The sequence below is a fragment of the Pleurodeles waltl genome, chromosome 7 (assembly GCF_031143425.1).
Source record: "Pleurodeles waltl isolate 20211129_DDA chromosome 7, aPleWal1.hap1.20221129, whole genome shotgun sequence".
In the NCBI taxonomy this organism is placed as follows: Eukaryota; Metazoa; Chordata; class Amphibia; order Caudata; family Salamandridae; genus Pleurodeles; species Pleurodeles waltl.
In genome coordinates, this window is record NC_090446.1 from 109,654,605 (window position 1) to 109,676,930 (window position 22,326).

The 22,326-nt window shown below is 44.6% G+C and overlaps 1 protein-coding gene across 1 annotated transcript in view; it reads left to right on the forward strand.

The window, feature by feature from the left end:
* The window catches only part of COL20A1 (collagen type XX alpha 1 chain), a 371,828-nt gene that overhangs the window by 183,439 nt on the left and 166,063 nt on the right, over positions 1–22,326 (forward strand). Inside the window, exons 19-22 of the mRNA XM_069243200.1 lie at positions 8,457–8,623; positions 9,024–9,153; positions 13,564–13,680; positions 15,028–15,174. Of these exons, the coding sequence (XP_069099301.1) occupies positions 8,457–8,623; positions 9,024–9,153; positions 13,564–13,680; positions 15,028–15,174 (561 nt within the window). The remainder of the gene's footprint in view (positions 1–8,456; positions 8,624–9,023; positions 9,154–13,563; positions 13,681–15,027; positions 15,175–22,326) is intronic.

Sequence of the window (22,326 nt, forward strand, 5' to 3'; positions counted from 1 at the left end):
TTTTTCACGCAAAAGCGGCGCAAACTTACAAAATACAATTGTATTTTGTAAGTTTGCGCCGCTTTTGCGTAAAAAAATGCCGCAAACGCGACGCTAACAAAGTATAAATACGGGCCTAGGGATCTCTTCAGGATGTCTCTAAGAGAATGTAAATGATCTAAGTGCTGCTGACAGCATTGTAATGTTTTACAATTAATAATCTAAGTGAATTGGGAAATATTAATAGGGCTTAGGCCGGGTCCATTGAGCCAGTATTAATCATTTCGGCTTTGCAATCTACATTCAAAGCAGTCACAATGAGAAGACCACCCTGGGCCCTCCTAAATTCGGAGGAAGTGGCGAGGACGGGAAAAAAACAATAACTATTCAAAAAGAAGTTAATGCCAACATCACAGGTATCTTGAAAGCGAATTATATGAAATTCCTTTTAAAAAGACAGAAACTTTCATCACCTATTTTGCCCCCCAAACCAATTACATTCCAACTCAGTAAATGCAATGTGTTAGTAGTCGCTACTTTCAGTGTGATGACATCCCAGCTAGAACCCAGATTCTGGTTATATTTAGAGGGGAGCCAGCCATTACTGGCCAAGGCACCTAAAGGTATGAATTTGTTGGAGATGGGTTCTTATAGATTGACCCTTTTTACTGACAGCAGAGATCACATGCGCAGTGCACTTTTCAGGGTCATTAAATATGTGAGGCTTGTAAAAATAGCCTAGAGGAAGGCCCAATACACCAGACATGCCCGCCCCCCGCATGGGTGCTAGTTCATATAGCAAATGGCCTGTTGTGATGGCATTGATAAAGTTCATTATAATACAGTTGCTTTTCAGGTTTCTGGGATGAAAACCAACCCATGGTGCTCTCTCCAACCTTTAATATGGCTATACAGCTGAGGATTCTGGTCCAGGTGCTTGTTTAAACAATGGACTGCCTTGTTTCTAAGTTGTGTGAAATGTTTGTTGGAATTTTTTTTTAAGAGAGGAACATTGGCCGGATCAAGAACATAAGGAGTAGCTGCGGGGGTAAATTAAAACAATCAGGTACAGACAATGAGTTCACAGCACTAACTGGCCCCTGCAGCAAAGTTGTTAGCGATAGGCAAGTGGCCCGTCTTGGACGCGGTGGGACTGTATCTGGGTAGCACGCAGGAGAAGTAACTGTAGAGCTGCTCTTCTTAAGGGCAGCCATTGAATCAGATTCTTCATTATTAGAGCCTCGCAGACCATCAGCAGGCGCTAGATGGTGGGATGAGTAGCATCATAAGACGTCAGCTGGGGTCCAGCAAAAGAAGATTGAATCTGTCCATAGGTTTCCATGCGACTGGGATCCCAAGAACATTAGAGTTAACAAAACAGCTAAAACGCTTGTTACACCTAGTACAGTAAACGCTTAATAATCATTGTAAGCCTATTCATTATTGTAATGTATGTTTTATCATGTTGTCTCATTACTGTTCCCGTTCCTCCCCCCACCTTTGTAAATGGTGCATTCTATAGAACGTTGAGATGGACAGTAATATGACGGTTGTGACACGCACAATGGATTCGTTTGGATGTGCTCTCACAGACATGTGGCCTCTAGGCGCTCTTCTCCACCTCCTCTTCCCACCTCAAACAGCCAGAATTTGGGTGGTTACAAGTGCATACAGACCAACATAGAACGTAAACAAGGAGATTTTGAAAGAATTGTGGAATATATTTTCCCCATAGACTTATATTTAAGCAGAGGCAATCTTAGGTGGGGGACAACTAAAAACAAGTGATTTTTGGCTTTAAAAAAATCGTGCTAGGTAAGGCAACTTCAGAACAAGCTGATGCTTACTTGAGCAGTCAGGTTAATGTGCAGTGTACGACTTAGGATAGCAAGATTGCAGTTCATTTAGAGTATGTGTAAGTGTGCAACAATGCAAAGGCCCTGGGAGACTTTAATCAGGTGTAAATTGAATTCACAAATGTAATTGCATATAGCTGGGTCTACATTTAAAGGGGTTCTCACCAGGCAGGAATTGGCAAGATAATTAGTATCCACAGAATTATCAATGCAAGATGGAATCTCTTAGCTAGTTGGAAAAATGTCTGGAACCCAGGTTCCCACAGAGAGAGGTTCATTTAACACGGAATCCAGATACAAACAACATTTTTAGAAGTTTTATTTTAATTAAATGTGAGAGACTTTGATCTTTACCAGAAGAGGTAGCTTTATAGATCTTAATGCACCGAAACAAATCTGAATCTGTGATTATCCTTAAGGTGTTCCATAATGCAGCCAAAAAATCTACCAGTGTTCCAGATGAATTGTTATAAAACAGTAGCACAGCAAAGGTGTTTCTACCAATGTTGTATTTTTTTTTTCTTAGGATAAATAAATATTCCTTACAATTCACCGTGTAAATGGGCTTACTGGTGAAAGTTGGATAACACTTGAAATTACAGAGTCCTACATGAAACAATCTGTTTCTGTATGTGGAATCTTTTTTTGCGATACATCTTTGAGTTTTGCAGGGGCTTAATGATCTGCTGATGATTATTGTAAATGAGAGTTTCTCAACATCTCTTTCCAAGTGAAGCATTTTAGTCTACTCTGTTTTAAGTGAGTCAAGCTACCAATCTACAGAAGAGCTTTACAGCTTTTATTGGATTGCCTTCATGAGCTGGTGAACATACTGTTTATTAATGTATGTGAAACAGTTTGATGGGATTAGTTGAGAGCAGTCACCAGGATCAGACTACAAAAAACGACTTAAAATAAATTACTGAAGGTTGAGATCATCTTCCCTTAAAAAAAGATCACAGAATTATGAAGGGAGAGAGGTGACATCTAGAGTCCTAGGGCATTCCATATTATTTTGTTGGGAATGAAAAGAAGCAATGTAGATCTAGAGGGAACATATATTGTTTTGATGCTATGTTGAATGGCCCAGTTCCATTGCTCCAATGAAAATTCACCCAGGAATATTTTGCAATAATCTAAAACAGAGCAGTAATGTCATCCAGTACATTAACAATTCACCCTGGTTTTACAATATGTAGGATGTAAGTATAGTGATAAAGAACAGTGACTTACTCTGCCAGAGGTTCAAACATAGTTGTCCATATAGAATAGAATATTCATCAAGAACTAAGATAATGAAGTTATAGAAGTTTATTTTAACCAAGACTGGGTTCTGAATAAAATATCTAATAGAAAATTAATCAAAAACATTTAAGTATTTATATATGACATAAAGTACACCAAGGATGTATTTTAAGGATATTCCAAGCCATCAAGGAGTTTTGGGATCATAGAAACACAAAAGGCCCAGGTTGAATGACATCATGGAATTCTGTGGTGACCTGCAGTATACCTTTTATGTCGCTTGGGGATAACATTATTCTGTTTATTACATATTTGTATTTCACTCACTCCTTCCGTAGCTCTCAAGTTGCCCTGTATCATGTTTCAATTTCTGCTGTTCATGGCTTTTTATCACAAGTAGTGGTAGGCATAACTCATGTAATTTACTGTAGCATAATCATTCAGAACTATCTAAAAGCTATGCATGAAGATGCTTGAATTATGTGAGAAAGTAATTCTGTATGTAGCGCAGATGTATGATGGAACAACGAATGCCTTTACCACGCATGCCTTTACAGAGATTTTTCATTGTAAAGGCATGCCTAGCAAAGGCATGTGTGGAACGGCATGCATGGTTTTCACATGCCACCCCCGCCTTAAAAATACAACTACCCCGACATCCCCCCACCTGCCCTAAAAATAAAATTACTCTGACCTACCCCCACTTGCCCTAAAAATACTACTACCCAGACCTCCCACCACCAGCCCTAAAAATAAAACTACCCTGACATCCCCCACTCGCCCTACAAATAAAACTACCCCGACCTCCCCCACCCACCCTGAGCCCTAAAACCTACACCCTCGCCCGCCTTAAAAACTGACCCCAATCCAAAAGTAAAACTACCACCCTAAAAGCAAACTTACCCCAACCCCCACCCCATCCTAAAACTACCCTGACCCCCACCTAAACTAAAAATAAAACTACCCCAACCCCCACCCACAAAATAAAACTACCTGATCGCCACCTGCCCCAAAAATAAAACTAACCTAACCCCCCCACCGACTCCTAAAAACTACGCCGATACCCCCACCCACCCTGAGCCCTAAAACCCACCCCAACCCCAAAAATAAAATTACCCGGCCCCTAAAAACAAAATTACCCCACCTCCCCACCCTGCCCCTAAAAACTGACCCCCCATCTGTCCTAAATACACAATTACCCCAACCCGCCACCCTGCCCCTAAAAATCTGCCCCCACCCTCCCTAAACACAAAAATGACCCTGATCCCCCACCCCGCCCCTAAAAACAAAATTACCCCAAACCCCCACCCCACCCCTTAAAAAAAATAACCCAACTTCCCCCAACCCCTAAAACTACCCCAACATTCCGCCAGCCCCACTTACCTGAGCGCATCCTACCCCAACCCCCACCCCACCCATAAAAACAGAATTACCCTGACCTCCCACCCCCCTAAACCCCCCTCACCCGCGGTAAATACAAAATTACCCCAACCCCCAGCCTGGCACTTAAAAACCCACCCCCCACCCACCCTAAATACAAAATTACCCTAACCCCCACCCCAAAACAAAATTACCCCGCCCCTAAAAGCCCACCCCCACCCACCCTAAATGCAAAATTACCCCGACCCCCTGAAAACAAAATGACCTGACCCCCATCCCGCCCTAAAAATAAAACTACCCGACCCACTCTAAAGATAAAACTACCCCAACCTCCCCACCCGCCCCAAAAATAAAACCAGCCAACCCCCCCACCCACCCCTAAACCCTACCCTGATACCCCCAACCCATCCTGAGCCCTAAAACCTACCTCGACCCCCATCGGCCCTAAAAACAACTGACCCCACCCCAAAAATAAAACGAACCCGCGCCTAAAAACAAAATTACCCCCACCCCTGCCCCTAAGAACCTGACCCCATCCAACCTAAATACAAAATGATACCGACCACCCCACCCCTAAAAACAAAATTACTCCAACCCCCCACCCCACCCTAAAAACAAAACTACCCCGACACCCACCCCACCCCTTAAAAAAATTATCCAAACTACCCTGACCCCTAAAAACTACACCACCCCTAAAACTACCCCCAACCCTCCCCCAGCCCCAATTACCTGACAGCGAACCCCCACCGTTGCCCCTCAAAACAGAATTACCCTGACCCCTTCATCCCGCCCCTAAAAACCCTATCCCCACCCGCCCTAAATACAAAATGACTCAACCCCCCAACACGCCCCTAGAAACCCACACCCCACTCGCCCTAAATACAAAATTACCCTGACCCCACCCCAAAAACAAAATTACCCCACCCCTAAAAACCTGCCCCCACCCACCCTAAATACAAAATTACCTCGACCACCCATTAAAACAAAATTACCCTGACCCCCCACCCCTGCCCTAAAAACTACCCCCAGCCCCACTTACCTCACTGCGTCCTATCCCGATGCTGACTCCCTTTCTCTCTTCCTTTACCACACATGTGCGTTGTTCAGCACATGCGTGGTTAAGGCAGAGAAAAACGCAAGAGTGGTTCCGCTTGCATTAAAACGTTGTTGTGGTTCCGGCGTCTGCGTTGTTCTTGCCTCGTTGGAAAAGTCTTGCATTAGCAAGACTTCATTGTAAAGGATGTTTCCCATTTAGCGCTGTTGCTTAGCACAAATATGCACCCTCGCTTCCAGAATATGGAAAGGACGCATTTTGTGCTAAGAAGTAGCACTACAAGCAACAGAATGCGAATAGCCCACGGCCATTTGCACTTGTTAGATGTGTCTTTGGGGTAGGATTTTCCCCCAGCTTACTACTGACAATTAGGGCCCTATTATGAGTTAGACAGACAAAAAACTCCGTCCACCAGACTCCTGACAGGGTGGCTGCCGCCTAACAGCGATCTCCCCACCAGAGCTATTATGGGTTTCCTGCTAGGTCGGCAGGCGGAAACCTAAGTTTCCACCCGCTGGCCTAGTAGGAAACAATCTACAGCATTGTCTCCGACTCGTAATCAAGCCAGCAGCAATGCTGTAGCCTGCAGGATGCACCAACACCTTTGCAATGTTCACTGTCTTCAAAGCAGACAGTGAACATTGTAACGGTACTGGCCAGAATGGCCCCTGCACTGCCCATCCCCTGGGGATCCCTGCACTCATTCTCCGACAGCCTTTTCATGGCGGTGCTAGCGTCATGAAACTGCTGGTGAAGAAAGGGGTTATAATCCCCAGAGCAGCTCTGCCCTGGCAGATTAGGGCCGCCACCATGCTCCAGACTGCTGGGATCCAAGATCCTGGCGGAGCTGGCGATTCCATGGTGGTCCGACTGCCAGGGTTGTAATGTTGCAGTCAGACTGCCGCATTGGCGGCGGTCCAGACCACCACCACAAGTGATTCGTAATAAGACCCGTAGTGCTGTTTTCTTAGTGCAAAATGCAGCAGAACACAAATAGTGTGAGTGCCTACTCATGCTCCCTAAATCTGCTCTCACATTACTACTTTTTTATCCCAAATTACACTTAATTACACAAGGAGGAATAATCGAGTAATTATTGATAATTACACATCAAAACTTAACGTGGAATTACCGAATTTACTTCAATTGCACCAGTATAAATGAAATTCAACCACCATAAATGAAATTCTGCCCAGGCCTAGTCACAAACAGATTGCATATTGATATTTATGAACCCAAATGTGTGTTGTTAAAATGTAGATTACAAATACCATGAATCTTTAAGGGATCATATGCAGCATGCTTGCCAGAGCCAAAGCTTTCTAATGCTTGGGAAGAGTAAATTCCAGGCTTGCATAAACTACTTCAAAATGTCTTGATCAACTTAACAACAACAGAAAATCAATGTACATTTTAGGAAACACTCTCATAGACTTCATGTGCAACCATGTTGATCATTGTTTTTATATTTGTATTCATACACTTTGAAAATTAATTCACAGTACATATGGAAGAAGTTAACGATTGAATAATTACCTGCTTTCTCTGGTCCTACGACTGGGCTGAGTATCTGCTCTTCATACATAGACTGATGTGGCATGTGTTTCTTCAGATTATGAGGAAGTTAGCAGCAGACTCATTGTGAGGGAAGAGGAGGTATTTGGGGACAGATTTAATACCAAATTTAGCAGTGTCATGCACCGTCATTTTCAAAATGCAGGGATGCCCTGTATTTACTAGAATACAGTGCACCCCTGTGTTTCCCCTTGCATCAGCGCTAAATTTGCTGCTGCGCTCCAACACATTCACACTTGCGCTGTAGTGCAAGGACGGCTGCGTTGAGGGGGAGATTGTTTTTATGAAGGAAGGGACACCTTCCTGTACAACAACAATCTTAAATGGCGATTTGCTGTTTCTATGTGTGCTGCAGATTGCAGCACACATAGAAAGAGCAAAAAACGAGGAAAATTAAAGCATTTCTCATCTTTGCGCCATGCTAACGCCACCCCTGGGGTGGCATTAGATTTTGGCGCTGCTTCAGGTTTACGAAAATTCATAGGCAGCATCAAAATGCAATGGGTGTTGCTGTGGCATGCCCACTGCAACACTAACTGCACACTCCTTCCACGCAAATTGCTCCGTGTGAAGGGGTTGTATTTACAAGGTGGCGTTAAGCCACAAAAGTAGCTTAACGCCAGCTTGTATAAATACTGGGCAGGGCATTGCTCCACTTGAGCATCACGAAAAGTGACGCTCCGGTGGTGCTAGGGGCTCTTAAATATGCCCCTTAGTTGGTTCAAACTCTAAGTCCCAATCACAGAGTGTGTTTGGTATCCGTGCACCTTCACTGACAGTTTAAAGGAAGACGGCCACCGGCTCTCTGTGACATCTTATGGACAGGGACATTGTTATGTCACTACTCACTTTGAGTAAACTAATGAATTTCATGAAATATCACAGTTTTAGTGACAACTAATCGTTATGTAAATTTGGTCCCCCAGAGACGGCTTTGAGCAGAAAATGTCTTCCGACTGTGGGCAGGAGACATACTGTCCTCAAACCTGGGTCCTGATGGTACCTCAATGACTTTTGAGTAGTGAGGTCCGCCACTGCGTTCAGATATAATGTAGGATGCCCGAAAGTGAGTTCTGTGAAATTTTCATAAATACACATTTTTTTGTGACATTGCAAGACATTTCACAATTTTTATTACAAATTTCAGCCATCACTAGTACAGGTGTCGTAATTTGCCTGAAATAAGAAAGCAAATATCAGGAGTTTACACATACTCCTCAATCTTACTAATGGTCTACTTAGAAGTTATTAAAAGCTGAGGTGAAATACTAGTAGATATTAGGCCAGCCTCAGCAGCCATAGTACTTCATGAGGGCATTTGTCTTTCATTCATACAATCTGTCATACCCTCTGTCAATGCCTCCCAGGTATGCCACCTTCCCATGAGGTCCTTAACAGGGCTCCGCCCACAAACCTTGTCATCGACTCTGAGACGCCCAGCAGTCTGAGGGTCCACTGGAAGTCCCCGAAAAGCCAAGTCCTGCACTACAAAGTAACGTGCTCCCAGGCATCGAGCGGCCTTCCTGTCCAAACGGTAAGTGTAACTATGTCTAAGAGTAATGTGTAAGGTGTAGCTGTCGTTTGCCATGAGGACATTTTTAGGTTGACCCTTAGTTTTACTTTTCGCCCCTTAGTGTCTTTAAATTTGGGAATAGTGAAAAGATAAGGAGTAAATGTGGCCTCATAGAGTCCTGTTTACTTTCTTTTCCTGTTGGTACCTTCATGATGACTGAGGCCAGAGGTAGAAGGCGCTTTGTCAGCATACCAATGATAAGGTCAGCGGTAGCTGCTGCTATCCAGCTTGCAATCCTAGGACTGATCCCACGTGTAAGCCTCAGAGACATCCCATTTATAGGCCTCAGACTTATCAAACATGTAAGCATCTGACCTGTGGCTTATATAATTGTAGACTGATTTATTTCTGCACTGCACAGGTGACTGTCTCTGGCAGAAGCAGCAGCATCATTATTCAACCTCTGGCCCCAGATACGGTTTACCAGGTGACGGTTTCTGCAATTTACAGCACCGGAGAAAGTGAAGCTGTATCTGCCTCTGGGCGAACAGGTAAGAGTTTGTACTGTCGTAGTAATCCTTATGGAGGCCAATCTGACCCTCACTGACACCAAATTACTGCTTATTGTCTCTGTGAAGAGCAAAGTGAGGGCCAAATTACATCAGGCAAAGATGTGGTGCAGTGAAGGCCTACTTCGAAACCATACCATCTCCTTTTATTTTAAGACATTTGAATTTGGTATTTTGATTGGTCACTGAAATTCTGAATACTTTTTCAGAATTCTGAACACCGGCTGACTTGCAGTGCCTTTTGAAAAGGAATCAGAATCTTGATCTATCCATTAGAAATTTAAATAACAATTACACATTGACATAAGAGATGTGGCGTTTACGATTTGTACTGTTTATATGCACCCAATAGTTAAGGCAATTTAAGAACTTGTACAACGTTTCAATTGTACCAAGTTCCAATCTGTGAAGTAATGTACTTATTTGGTAAGAGTAATTGCAAATAAACCCAGTTGGGCTTTTCACATCAGCGACCATGAGCACAAACCAGGGTCAATATCACAGATACCTTTCTGAGTCAGATCAGTAACTAGAAACTCTGCCGTGCCAGTCTAAAAGTTTAGAACAGACAAGAGCATCAGTCCTGTTATGTGTATCTCCGATCTGTTGTGGTAGGAACATGGCCAGTGTCTGACTATTGGTGGCCCAGAGACAGAGCCAAGAACTGGGATTAAGTTGAAGCCCCCAGCAGGATCCCACCGGGCCAGCCCCACAATATTTAGGTGATATTGTATTTTGCGTCTTAATTCCATCGCTATAGAAAAAATCTCAGGGTAATTAAATTGAAACATCAAAAAATTGGGGAGTTTAATCAAAGAAGGAAAATTATTGTAGTTAAAAAAAACATGCCTTGTACAGGTAAAAGCGTAATTAGCACTGAATGAAGACTAGGTGATTTAGCTGATGTCATTTCAGAAACAAATAGAAACAAGCATTTGCAATGCAATAGGGTCTCGCATTTCTCCGAGTTAGAGCTAACTCCCAACTGGATTTTTCATGCCACATTTTATGAAAAAAAAACAGCGTGATCGCGCGGCTACAGTTCACTCGTAGTGAAACCTATTGGCAAAAGTACAATTATCAACATAACCGGCAAAAGTGCAATTAACTATGTATGTAACAGGGTCGATGTTATGCAAAGCGCTCGACTTCTGCCAAGCGAGATTGCGCTGCGAAAAAAAGGTAAAAAGTAGTCCACAAACCTGACGGGAAACAACGAGCCTTGCATGTTTTCAGTACTTGGTCGCTGCACTCGAGGAGGGCTAACCACCGGAAAAAACATGACGTATGCATGCCTTCCACTAATGAAAACAAGCAGATTTTGAATGGCAAGCCCACTAACCAATGAAAGACACTGACGTGACATGGACGGGGCTCCGAGCCCTTTTCTAACTCCTAAAGTGTCTCACAAGCGAAACACATGCGCAAGCGCATGCGACGCAGGCTCAACCCTAAAAAACGATAGGTCTTGCTTGCATTTTTAGCCCAGAGTAAAACATTTTCAAAAAGTCTGTTGCAGTGAAAAAAATACTTTCAGTATGCAGTGCATCTATTGGATAAATAATGTAATGTGTGATGAATAGGAGTTCCTTTGGCATGTAAAATAGCATCCGATGAACTGCCATATTAGCACTCCAGTGGAGACAGAATGATAACTAAACAGCCAATAGCATGAGGTGAGAGGGAAATGGTTCTCTGGGAGGGGCCAAAGCCCACTCTGTATATTAAAACATTTTCAAGAGTGGACCTGCAGATAGCGGCAGGGCCGGCTTAAGGGCAGTGCAAGCTGTGCGGCCGCACCGGGCGCTGACCTGGATTGGAGGGCACTGACCTCAGTAGGGGGCTGTTTTTAACAATAACTTAGAAACTTGCGATTTGAAAGCACCTGCTGAAAAGTTCCTTGTGCATCCAGCCTTCAGGAAGCAATTCAAATGTCAGGATACCTCTTGTGATTAATGTTCCTGCTAGGGAGCGAGAGACGGGAGTTTTGTCTAGTGGCATCATTGACTCACCATAAAATAGTGCTAGGGTTAATATACTCATGGGTGAGTAGCCGTGCTTTACAAAAACTGATTAATTGATTGAATATGCCTGATGTAAATAACAGAACTATATTTTATGTGGATAGCTGAGTGGATTAGTAAAACCAGCCTTTACAAGCTTTGAAACAAATGAATGTATGTTAAAGGGGGCTATGGAGAGGTGAGGGGCACATTTGTCGGGTGGTAGTGAGGGAATCTGAGGAGGTGGTCATGGGGTGGGGGGTGCCAAAAAAGACTGTTGCACAGGGCTCCACTAGCGCTAAAGCCAGCCCTGGATAGCGGCACTATGATGCCAGATCTAACAAACCTGAGACTAATTAGGTTAGGAGGGGGAACTGCTTCTGATAAGTCATCGTCACAGATTGCATCTTTCAAGCAGAAGAATCTAGCCTTGGATCTATTGTATTGTGAAATGTAGCTCTGTCCAGAAACACATTAGTGGGTATTTCCTTCTTAGTTCCTTGCCACTCTGTAGAGCCTATGGCAGGTTACTTCTCTCCATTAATGACCACAGAGTTCTTCAACTAGTCCCATTTTACTAATTGAAAATGCAAATTTCCCCAATCGTTCTATAACACTGCCAGATAAGTCTAAACCTGCTAGAGGCTGACAGTCTCAAAAGAGATTTAAAGCCCTGCTGAGTTTGCTTCTCCTTTCTCGCCCGTCGGTGTGAGGGAGCCATGGAGTGGCCATGAGCCGGAAAGACCTTTTATGGCAACCATGGCAGTATCCCTTACACACTGCTTGCTCTGGCTCAGTTAGATCAGGCATCTTCCTTGGATCTCTAGTTGTTGCTGTGTTTTGAGTTCATCATTCTTTTGAATTCACCTGGATTGATTGAGTGGTGGTATGTATGCTACATGTTTTGAGAGACCTTTCCATCTTCCCTCTATGTAATTATCATTTCTAATATATAATTTTTAACATTACAATACAAATATATATAAATTTTACTAATAAGTCTTATTTTATTTCTCTGTATCCATTTTTGTCTATGGTAGAAAGTTGTTGCGGTACCTGTGAATGGCTGTGTATAGTGCTTGACGTACTCCAAGGCTGGGATGGAGTACGTTTATAGCTATTTTGATATCATTAGGGTATTAGTAAGTTTAAAAGTGTACTTTGTGAACAGCAATCGTCCTACTCTTTGTGGGGTGTGTTTATATTAGAATGACTGCCCCTAAATACCTCCTTATATATCCTTAAACCTACTTCCAATTAGTAGTAATTTTCAGCCACTCCCATCGGTCCTTCCCACACTTACTATAAAAGCTGTACCTATGTGTGCCCAGATCCCCGCCACTGTGGCAGAGATCCCCACCCAAAGAAGAAAGGAGAGGGAAAGGCAGAGGTCCCTGCCCATTGGTTTGTGAATAGCATTGAGTAGTACTACTGTAGGACTACTTCATGTATTGAAAATGGAGTTTGTGAATAGACCCTCTAGTGATTGCCCCTGATAAAAAAACATGCTAGGTACGGCTTCTGGAATTTCTTAGGCAAAAAATGTGCATTGGAGGCAGTACAGAAAGTAATGCAAAGCAACCCATGAAAAATATACATAAATATTACAAAATTGTCTATAAACTAAACTGCCAGCTTTCTGTGTATTTCATGAAACATATTTGAATATTGCTTCCAGGCAGCTATATGGTTGCTTCACAAACTGCTGCTTCCTTGTACAGTTTGGATATATATCATGCAGTAGCTGAATACCTTTCATTATATAAGACTAAAGGAAGGACTTCAGCCCTACCTACAATTATTTCTGTCCTTTTTTATGTCTATGATTTTTATGCTGTCCTCTTTTCTGAGAAATCTGATTGTCCACTCAGTATTCCAAACGTTTAGATTCAAAATCATTCAGGTCTCCTATTATATATTATAGATTGGGGAAGTCAGTTTTCAAATAACTGTATTTATGAATATTACAGCACCCATCAATCCATCCTAGGCAATTGAAAGATCACTTGGCCAGAAGAGACTGGGCAGATACTTTCACATCTTGCTGAATTGTCAGGATGCCGTCCTGCACTTCCACAAGCATTAGCCTGTCAGGAGAACTCTCTACTATCTTTTAGGCCTATCTCCCTTTTGAGCACTTTGGGCCTTATTTATTCTTTTTTAGCGCCGCATTTGCGTAATTTGTTGATGAAAAAGCGGTGCAAACTTACAAAATTCAATTCTATTTTGTACATTTGCGCCGCTTTTGCATAAAAAATGACGCAAATGCGGCACTAAAAAAGTATACATCAGGCCCTTTGTCTACATGGGTGATCAAGGTTGGTGGGCTAACATGACACTGATATGGCAGCTGATGCTCACCCACGAATTAATGCTGCTGTTTTTCCAGCCACCCTACAAGTTCTGGATCTGAGGGTGTCCGAGGCCCAGCCGTCTGTCCTGTGTGTGAAATGGAAGCCAAACCGGAGGATAACAGGATATCGCATAGTCGCTCAGGCTCTGACAGGTATCATCAGTGCAGATTTCTTAACACAACTACTCTTTTCATGGCACTTACTTGCAATATGGGAATGTCAGCCCCCAAGGATAATTATAAAAAATGTTTACCAACTGGACAAATGGCTGACAGATTGTCACTGTAGAACAATCAGGAATTAGTTTAATATGACCTTGTCCCAAAGCTGGTCACTGCCACAAGAACACCTTTAAGATGGCCTTCTTTATCTTAATTTACACCCAGCTTTTTAGTGATTGTTTGATCATTCATTTTACACCAATCTCTAGAGCCCGTCTTTGATCTTTTAATTAAGAATCAGCTTCTCAGCCTTTCTTTGTTACTTCAGTTGACACTAAACTGATCAAATCCTTATTTCCTATCTCACATAAAATAAAATCCGTAGGCCTAATTTTATCTTTATATTTTGACTCAACTTTGCAGCCCCTATTTGATTCCTCATTATTATTTGAATTTTTAATTTACACCCAGCTCCCAGGACTTTGTATTTGACTTACTTTACACAAACGTAACTGGCCCAACAAATGAGTGTATCCTCACTTTGCGTAATATTTGGACTTCAGCCCTTGTCTGACTCCCCAGTTTACTTCCAGCTCCTCATCTGTCCTCAGTAGTACTGTTCTCATCCCTCGTCTGCCACAATTCATGCACTTTACCATGAGTTCCAATACTTGAATCTAGTTTGTTACCCCATTTACGACATATCTCCTCCTCCCTGATTTGTTCTGTTGTTTCATATGTTCTGTTACTGGTGGTCCCATATATTCCTTTTGGATGTAGATCCATTTCTTTAGCCCTTGCTCAGCTCATCCTCTTGCTATCTGATGTTCACTTGCCCCTTCTTCACAGTATAAAGAGATTCTATATTCGAAATCCTACACAATGGACCTTGTAGCACATGGAAGCAAAAAATATGTAGACTCTTTGTGGTGGTACCCATTGAAAATACAGGGACAGACCCAAGTTTGACATTCAAAGCAATTAATGTTGTTAATTTTTCTAACTGCAGTTGAGAGTAAGCCATCAACAGAGCCTTTGGCTATGTGCCACCTTATCACATTCCACAATAAGGGACCCTTTAAAAAGCACCACTGTTATTTATCACTTGCCCTCATTCAGTCTACAAAGGTTTTCTTGAGTTCCCTGTGGGCTCAATAATCTTTGATATTTGTGAAAGCCACTGTTTGGGGGGCCACGATATGTGAGGTGGATGCAAAATATGGCATAGGTGCTTTCTTCAAGGGTATGATCCTTTAATGAATTCTCTACCACTATTTGTACTTTTTATTGCATATCTCTGTCACTGTCACATTCAACTAATTTGTTGTTCTTATGTAGATGGAAGTACCACGGAGGAGAGACAGGGCTCTACCTCAGACAGTCACTGCTTCCGGAATCTGGAGCCCCAGAGTGCATACCGCATCAGTGTGCATGCCAAGCTTCTGACGGTGGAAGGACCAGCAAGCACCATAGTGCATTCAACTGGTAACTCCCTCCACAGCTCCTTCCTCACTCCAACTTGTCTGTGGTAGAATGGGTACACTGAGGACATAGGCCATCATGTTGTCTCCTTTCAGCAGGCATATAACCCACTGTGTAACTGCTATTTATTCATTTCTTCTGCGTTATTAACTTTGAGATCATGCCAGATTTGCATTCTGTTAACAGCATTTGTTATAGGCTTCAATTCACTTGATTAATTTTAAAAATGGTAAAAACAGTGGTGTCATAAGTCAAATGTACTTTAAGATTCATTAGGCACATTGTATGCTGCATTTTTGTAAATAAAAAAAAAAAATACTAGATTAGAAGAAAATGATCATTTCTGTGTTCAAGTAATATTTTACGTTACGCTTGTTTTCATATCAAAAATGCATTGGTCATTTGTCTTCATCTCCTCCTGATGATTTAATGGGTTGTTGGTTCCATACCTTTTGTATCTATCACAGGGTTAATGGTCTTGAAGCCATAGATAGTTGAAGATCTTTATGCAGGTTTAGTGTGACTAAGGGTCTGTGAATTCATCCCCACTTCATGTTTTGAAGGGTATTTGATCACCACACCTGCTTGATGCATCAGAGGGTAATTGGTCTCCATATAGAGGGAGGGTGGCCAAGATGGTGGCAAGAGCGGACGCACAAAAAGGAGCTCCGCTCACGGCCCGCAATAATCCTATAAATATCTGGTTCCATAGGTTACAAAAACTTGAACTGACATCGCCCTAGACACCCGCAAGAAACACCGATGCTCCCGTAAAGCCCCCTGAAAAATATCGGCACAGAGCGCGGACCACCAGCGAAGCCATCCGACCGAGGAGCAGGGTGAATTCATAATCGAAATCGCGTCGCGGAGCTTCGTCGCTCCCTGCACGGTCCACTGTCTGGACTGGCCCGGGGAGGATCCGCGAGACACTGCACCCGAAGTGCAGATTCATCTGCAGGCGCATCGGAGAAGGGAGTGCACTCCGACATCGGGCCTCGCGCGCTCACGGAAACGGAGCACTGGGCCCAGAAAAGTTGTGAAGGATCGCCGCAGCAGGAGTAGTAGACCGCCGGCGTCCCCTCCACAACATAGCCGCCGCGGAGAGCAGGAGATCGTGGGCGCTGTAAAACCCGGTCCCGCGGAGGACCAACAGGGCTCACGGAGACTGCGCACCGGGCCTAAAAGAGGTGAGGAGGAACGCTGCGGTGGGAGCAGTTGGCTGCGACCGTCCCCTCCACAAAATAGTCACGAGGGGAACAAGAGATCACGGGCGCTGTTGGGCCCGGCCCCGTGGAGGCACGGCGAGACTCACGGAGACGGAACACTGGGCCCAATAGAGGTGAAGAAAATCACTGCGGCAGTGACAGGCCGCGGGCGTCCCCTCCATGAAATAACCACCGGGAGGAGCAGGGATCGCGGGCTCTGCCGGTCCTGGCCCCGCTGAGACGCAGCGCGGCTCACGAGGTCGGAGCACTGTGCCCAGAAAAGTTGAGGCGGAACACCGAGGCGGGAGTGATAGACCTTGAGCACCCCTCCATGAAATAACCACCAAAGAGAGTAGGGGCTCGCGGGCGTTATCGGGTCCGTCCTGCGAGGACGTAGCGAGGCCCCCCCGATAATAACTGCTCAAAGTGCGCACACCGTTCACGGCGGCACAGGGCCATGTGGGGGGAACCTGCGACCCTGGCGGGCCTCTGCCCCGCTGTGATGGGGACTGGGATACAGCAACACACCATCGGTGAGCATGAAACACCAGGCCATGAACACGAATGCCCAGCGCACAGCAGATGTGTCTCACGCTAAAATCAGCACAGGCACAAAATCAGGAAACACCTCATCTTACAAGTCCTCGGTGTCAATAAAATATGGAAATCTGAAACTAATCCAACCATAAACTTGACGAGCTTGGCACTGACGGAAAATCCGGAGTGGCCCTCCGCGACCAGGAGCTCCCCCTCGACCACTGATTTCTGAATTACAGAGACAGAGACCAGATTCTACGAGAATTCCAGACCTCGGGCCCTATAGACACAGAGAACGCGAAAATCACAGCCTATCCGGACTACACGGTAGAAGTACAACGCAAACGCATCACATTTACCAAAGCAAAACAAATACTACGAGACAAAAACATACCCTACTCCCTCATGTTTCCATAGGACCCACATCTTCCCGACCTCTGAGGACATGGCTACGTGCAAAAGGGTTCGTGGATCCCGTCGCAGAACCGGCTGAACAAAAAGACTGGCACACCCAACGCCCCCGCGGGAAGAGGAAGACAGGCCTAGGATCCGAGCTACGCCCGTCTAAACTACAAGCAGAGGCTGATCAAATACCAAATACAAGCCATAAAAGACATTAATATGTTCTCGGCTCTACGCCCAACGCTCAACAGTGAAACCAGTATAACAGGCTCAGACTCACCGAGAAGACACGGCAGCCCCCCCTCATCACCCATGATATTGGGCCCAACGCTTACACCACGCACGGCTGATGGTCTCTAAAAACAACAAAGACAATCACTAAAACATTGCAAGCTCCCTGGACTCTACAACACAGGACCATCGACAAGTGCTACTTTAAGCTCACCTGGACCAATAATATCTGTGATTACACACACCTGATGATCCGCACGCATACACCGGCTCTGCCTGGAGACATGCCCGAATGGTAATTCTACAACTAATCACACACCACAGATAGAGCGACTTTGCCCCTAGAACAGGGAAATTTACAAAGAAAATGTACGCATCCGAATGGGCCGATCTTCCGAGCCGCCACCATCTCCACCCCAGCCCTGCCCCCTATCCCAAAAGGGTTGCCTCATGGACCTCATCGAGAATACCGCTTAAGCTGGCACCAGTTGTGCCTAGTTAATTTTAATATTAGTAGATTGTTTCTTCTCTTCTTTTCCTTCTCCCTTTACTTATTCAACCCAGTCACCATCATAGTACAGATCCTGCCGTGCTTGCTGGGTGGTAGTGGAGGGAGACCCGGGTGGGGGGTGGCTGTCTAGACATGCTATTTAAAGGACAGCTGTCCAATACATAATAACAAAAAACAATGACGTCTTATAATATAATAACATGTAACGTAAGAGGAATGGCAAATATAAGTAAGAGTAGCAGAATATATGCATACCTCAAGCCGCATAATATACATATAGCCATACTTCAGGAGACACATCTATCCACGAATGTGCTGCACAATATCAACAAAAGATGGTTGGGTACAATACACGGCACCAAAACGTCCACATATGCAAAAGGGGTTCTAATTTGGATCGCTACCGGGGTCCCATATCTAGTTAATGCTACTCACATAGACACAGTGGCAGATACGTCTACCTGAATAGCGGGCTAGATGGCAGACACTTAGCCATAGCCAACATATACGCACCTAACACAGGACAGGGCGAGTTTTACAAGACCACATCTAAATCGATATCACATGATCTGTCAACACCCATAATTTGGGGTGGAGACTTTTAATGGTGTTCGGGATGTATTATTAGATAGATCTCATCCCCCATTGGAGAACACGCATAGTAACTGACTGTCTCAGACACTAAAATCCTGGATCTCGGAGAGGAGGCTACACGCCATATGGAGGGACCAACACCCCACAGTTAGAGAGTACTCCTTCTACTCCCCGGTACATCAACTACACACTTAATACTATGCATGGATACAATCACACACCTAATCTGCAACGCTTCCTATATGGCTAAGACCACTGCCCTCTGATAACCTCACTAAGGTGGGGCAGACAACACACATGCATCCCCACATGGCGACTACAGCCCACACTGCTACAAGATCCCCCCTTCCGCAAAGAAATGGCGGTTAATATTGAATCCTACTTCAAAATTAACACAGTGTCAATATCGGCACGTGCTATTGAGTGGGATGGGCACAAGGTTGTGACGAGAGGCATGTGCATGACAATAGCAAGCGGAGTCAAGCGCACACTGACCCTAGAACTGCGTGAAATTGAGAGGAACAAACATGCAGCAGAATGCAAAGCAGCGTTGCAAAATGATACTAGCAGTGACACGCTCAATCTGCAAAAACAATGGAACGAAGTTGAGTCTCGCTTGAGAACATTCGATTACCGCCACTACACGACGCACCTACTGACTTGCTTAACAGTGGACCAAATACTTGATCTGGACAAGCCCATAGAAATAGATGAAATAAAACAAGACCTGCAACAGCTAGCCCATAATAAGGCTCCAGGGAGAGATGGACTCCCAATCGAATACTATCAAACCTTCCCGTCGCAGACACTGGCTCCTTATCTATCAATGTTACAGGAAGCATACACCATAGGACTATTACCTAATTCTTTACGCGAGGCATTAATCATTGTCCTCTACAAGAAAGACAGGGACCCTCTAGATGGGGAAGGTACTGGCGAATCGCCTTCTCCCAATAATACCCACCTTAATTCACCCAGACCAATCCGGGTTCATACCAGGACGCAACACCTCCATTAATATCAGAAACCTGTTGCGTCTAATAGCTGAGACTCCGGGAGCAGACAACACTCGAGCAGCGGTGTCTCTAGATGTCGAGAAAGCGTTCAACACACTGGGTTGGCCATTTCTGATGGCCACGCTAAAGGAAATGGGATTAAGTACAGTGTTCACACGCTGGATATCAATCCTGTATGCTGATCAAAAGGCACGAGTCAAGACAGGCGTGACAAGATCTGAGGAGTTCACGAAAGGGATAGGCACCCATCAGTGCTGCCCCTTATCGCCACTCCTTTTTGCACTGGCAATAGAACCACTCGCAGCCAGATTGCGTAGCGAAGCCACACACTGGGGCATCCCCGACGGTGAAAACCACTTCATCGTCTCCCTATACGCGGACGACGCATTAATATTTCTTCGTAATCACTCTGAATCCCTACCAGCCCTGCTACAACTACTAAACTCTTTTGGGGAGTTATCCGGGCTCCATGTGAACTGGACAAAATCATGCCTGTTCCCAATGCGAACTCTATCGGACCCACAAGACAACGCAAACACCACACATGACTTACAATAGAGAAACACCACTTTTAAATATCTGGGTGTACATATATACCATGAAGAAGCAGACTTAAAAGAAGGGAATCTAGAACGGACGATAAGATCTGTAAAAAGTTCACTGCCCTTTTGGTGCTCCCAGCCACTCTCGCCCATGGGCAGAGTCGCGGTGGCCAAAATGATAGTCCTCCCTCGACCGTTATACTACTTTGCCGCACTACCACTCGTGATACCTAAATCTTTCTTTACACAACTGACAAGATTATTAACCGACTTGATCTGGGGAGGGAAACGACATTGTGTAGCCTTAGCCAAAACCTATCTCCCTCTAGAGAGGGGAGGGATGGGCGCACAGCAGTTTGAAATATATTATGCGGCAGCACAAATACACTGGATCGTGACTTGGCTGAAAGATCCCCTCGGCCCAGAGAACAGCACCCTTGCCACAAGCATAGGGCACTCAGATGTGCTGAAATGGCTTCTTGGCTGTGAGGGCATCCCACAACACAATAACATATTGGTAAAAACAGCTGAACGTATCTGGCGCCGGTATGTAAATACGGGAGCATGCGCCCCACTATACTCACCCGGAATGCCATTACAAGCTATACCAGGAGTAGGTAGACTACGCGGAAGATTAGACCTGTCAACCTGGATCGCAAAGGGAGTCCAGACGGTGGGAGACCTCTTCTCTGAGGGACAGCTCCTCTCATACGAGACGCTAGCAGAAACACATAATCTGGGCAGAGGCGAATTCATTGTACATGGGGCACTACAGCGGTTAATACGGGACGCATGGAGAAATAGCAATAAAGAACCACAAACATCGCCGGTCTTACATGAACTACTCCTGGGATCGGGAACACATTCAGGTATCTCTTGGCTGAATAAGACTTTACAAGCCAACCCAGAAGTAGCGCAACCACAGGCTAAGACCAAATGGGAAAAGGCTCTACACACACCCTTTAGCGTACAAGCATGGTCCATGGCACTCACGTGAGATATCACGCAATGCCCGATTCCGATATACACAATTCAATTATCTACACCAAACATACTTAACACCAGCCAGAATAAAAAGCATGTTCCCGCAAAGTGACCCTGACTGTCCAAGATGTGGTTGCCCATCAGCCGATTTATACCACATGACGTGGGACTGCCCACCACTGCTACACACATGGCAAGACATCACCAAACAAATCGCGTCCTGGCCCGGACTGCCTCTGTCCCCAACCCCCGAGTCCTGCATTCTGGGAATATGCAAAAGACGTAGCAAAGACAAACAGAAACACAGATGCACAGACATGGCATTCATTATATTTAAACAACTTATTACAACACAGTGGAAGTCGCCGAGCGCCCCTAACTTATGCCATTGGACATCAGACCTACTACAATGGGCCACAATGGAGACACAAGCACTACAAGCACTATGTGACAGGAGGGTGGTGATAAAAGGAATAGAAATATGGGAATCCTTCATAGAACAACTGAAAGAGAAAGATGATACCCGCCCACCCTGATCCACATGCTCAGCACCGAACCAGATTGCATGTTTATTACCCAATAAGGTCGATAATATCACGACGCACACATGACGACTCGCCCAGGCACTGACAACATGCGAACACTCGGATAAACACCTCAGCTGAAACATATGGGGCCTCACAGATGTCTCATACTACATACCACTCTCCCTTGCCATAAAACAAGTCCCGGGGGATGGGGCCTCTTACCCCCCCTAGCTGACCTTCCCCCGCTCCGCTTCTCACACCAGCAGCCACTAGAACTCCATATACTCCCGCACGGTGACTTCTTCTTTCTTTATTATTTTATTTTTTCCTTCTTTCCTTAATGCAATCAAGAGTGAAGTATTAACTCGTATTTATCTCAAGTTTGAATATGCAATGGATTTGTTAACACACTGAGAGGGGTGCAGAAGCACCCAATGTAAATTTTGTAACTTAATGCACCACTACGGTCATGCTTGAAATTGCTGCACCGCATATAACAAAACCAATAAACAGATTTAAAAAACATAATAATTGGTCTCCATGTAGAGAAGTTTGTTGTTCTTCATCCTCATTAGATGTTTTGGATGGCCACTGGTCTCCCAGCCT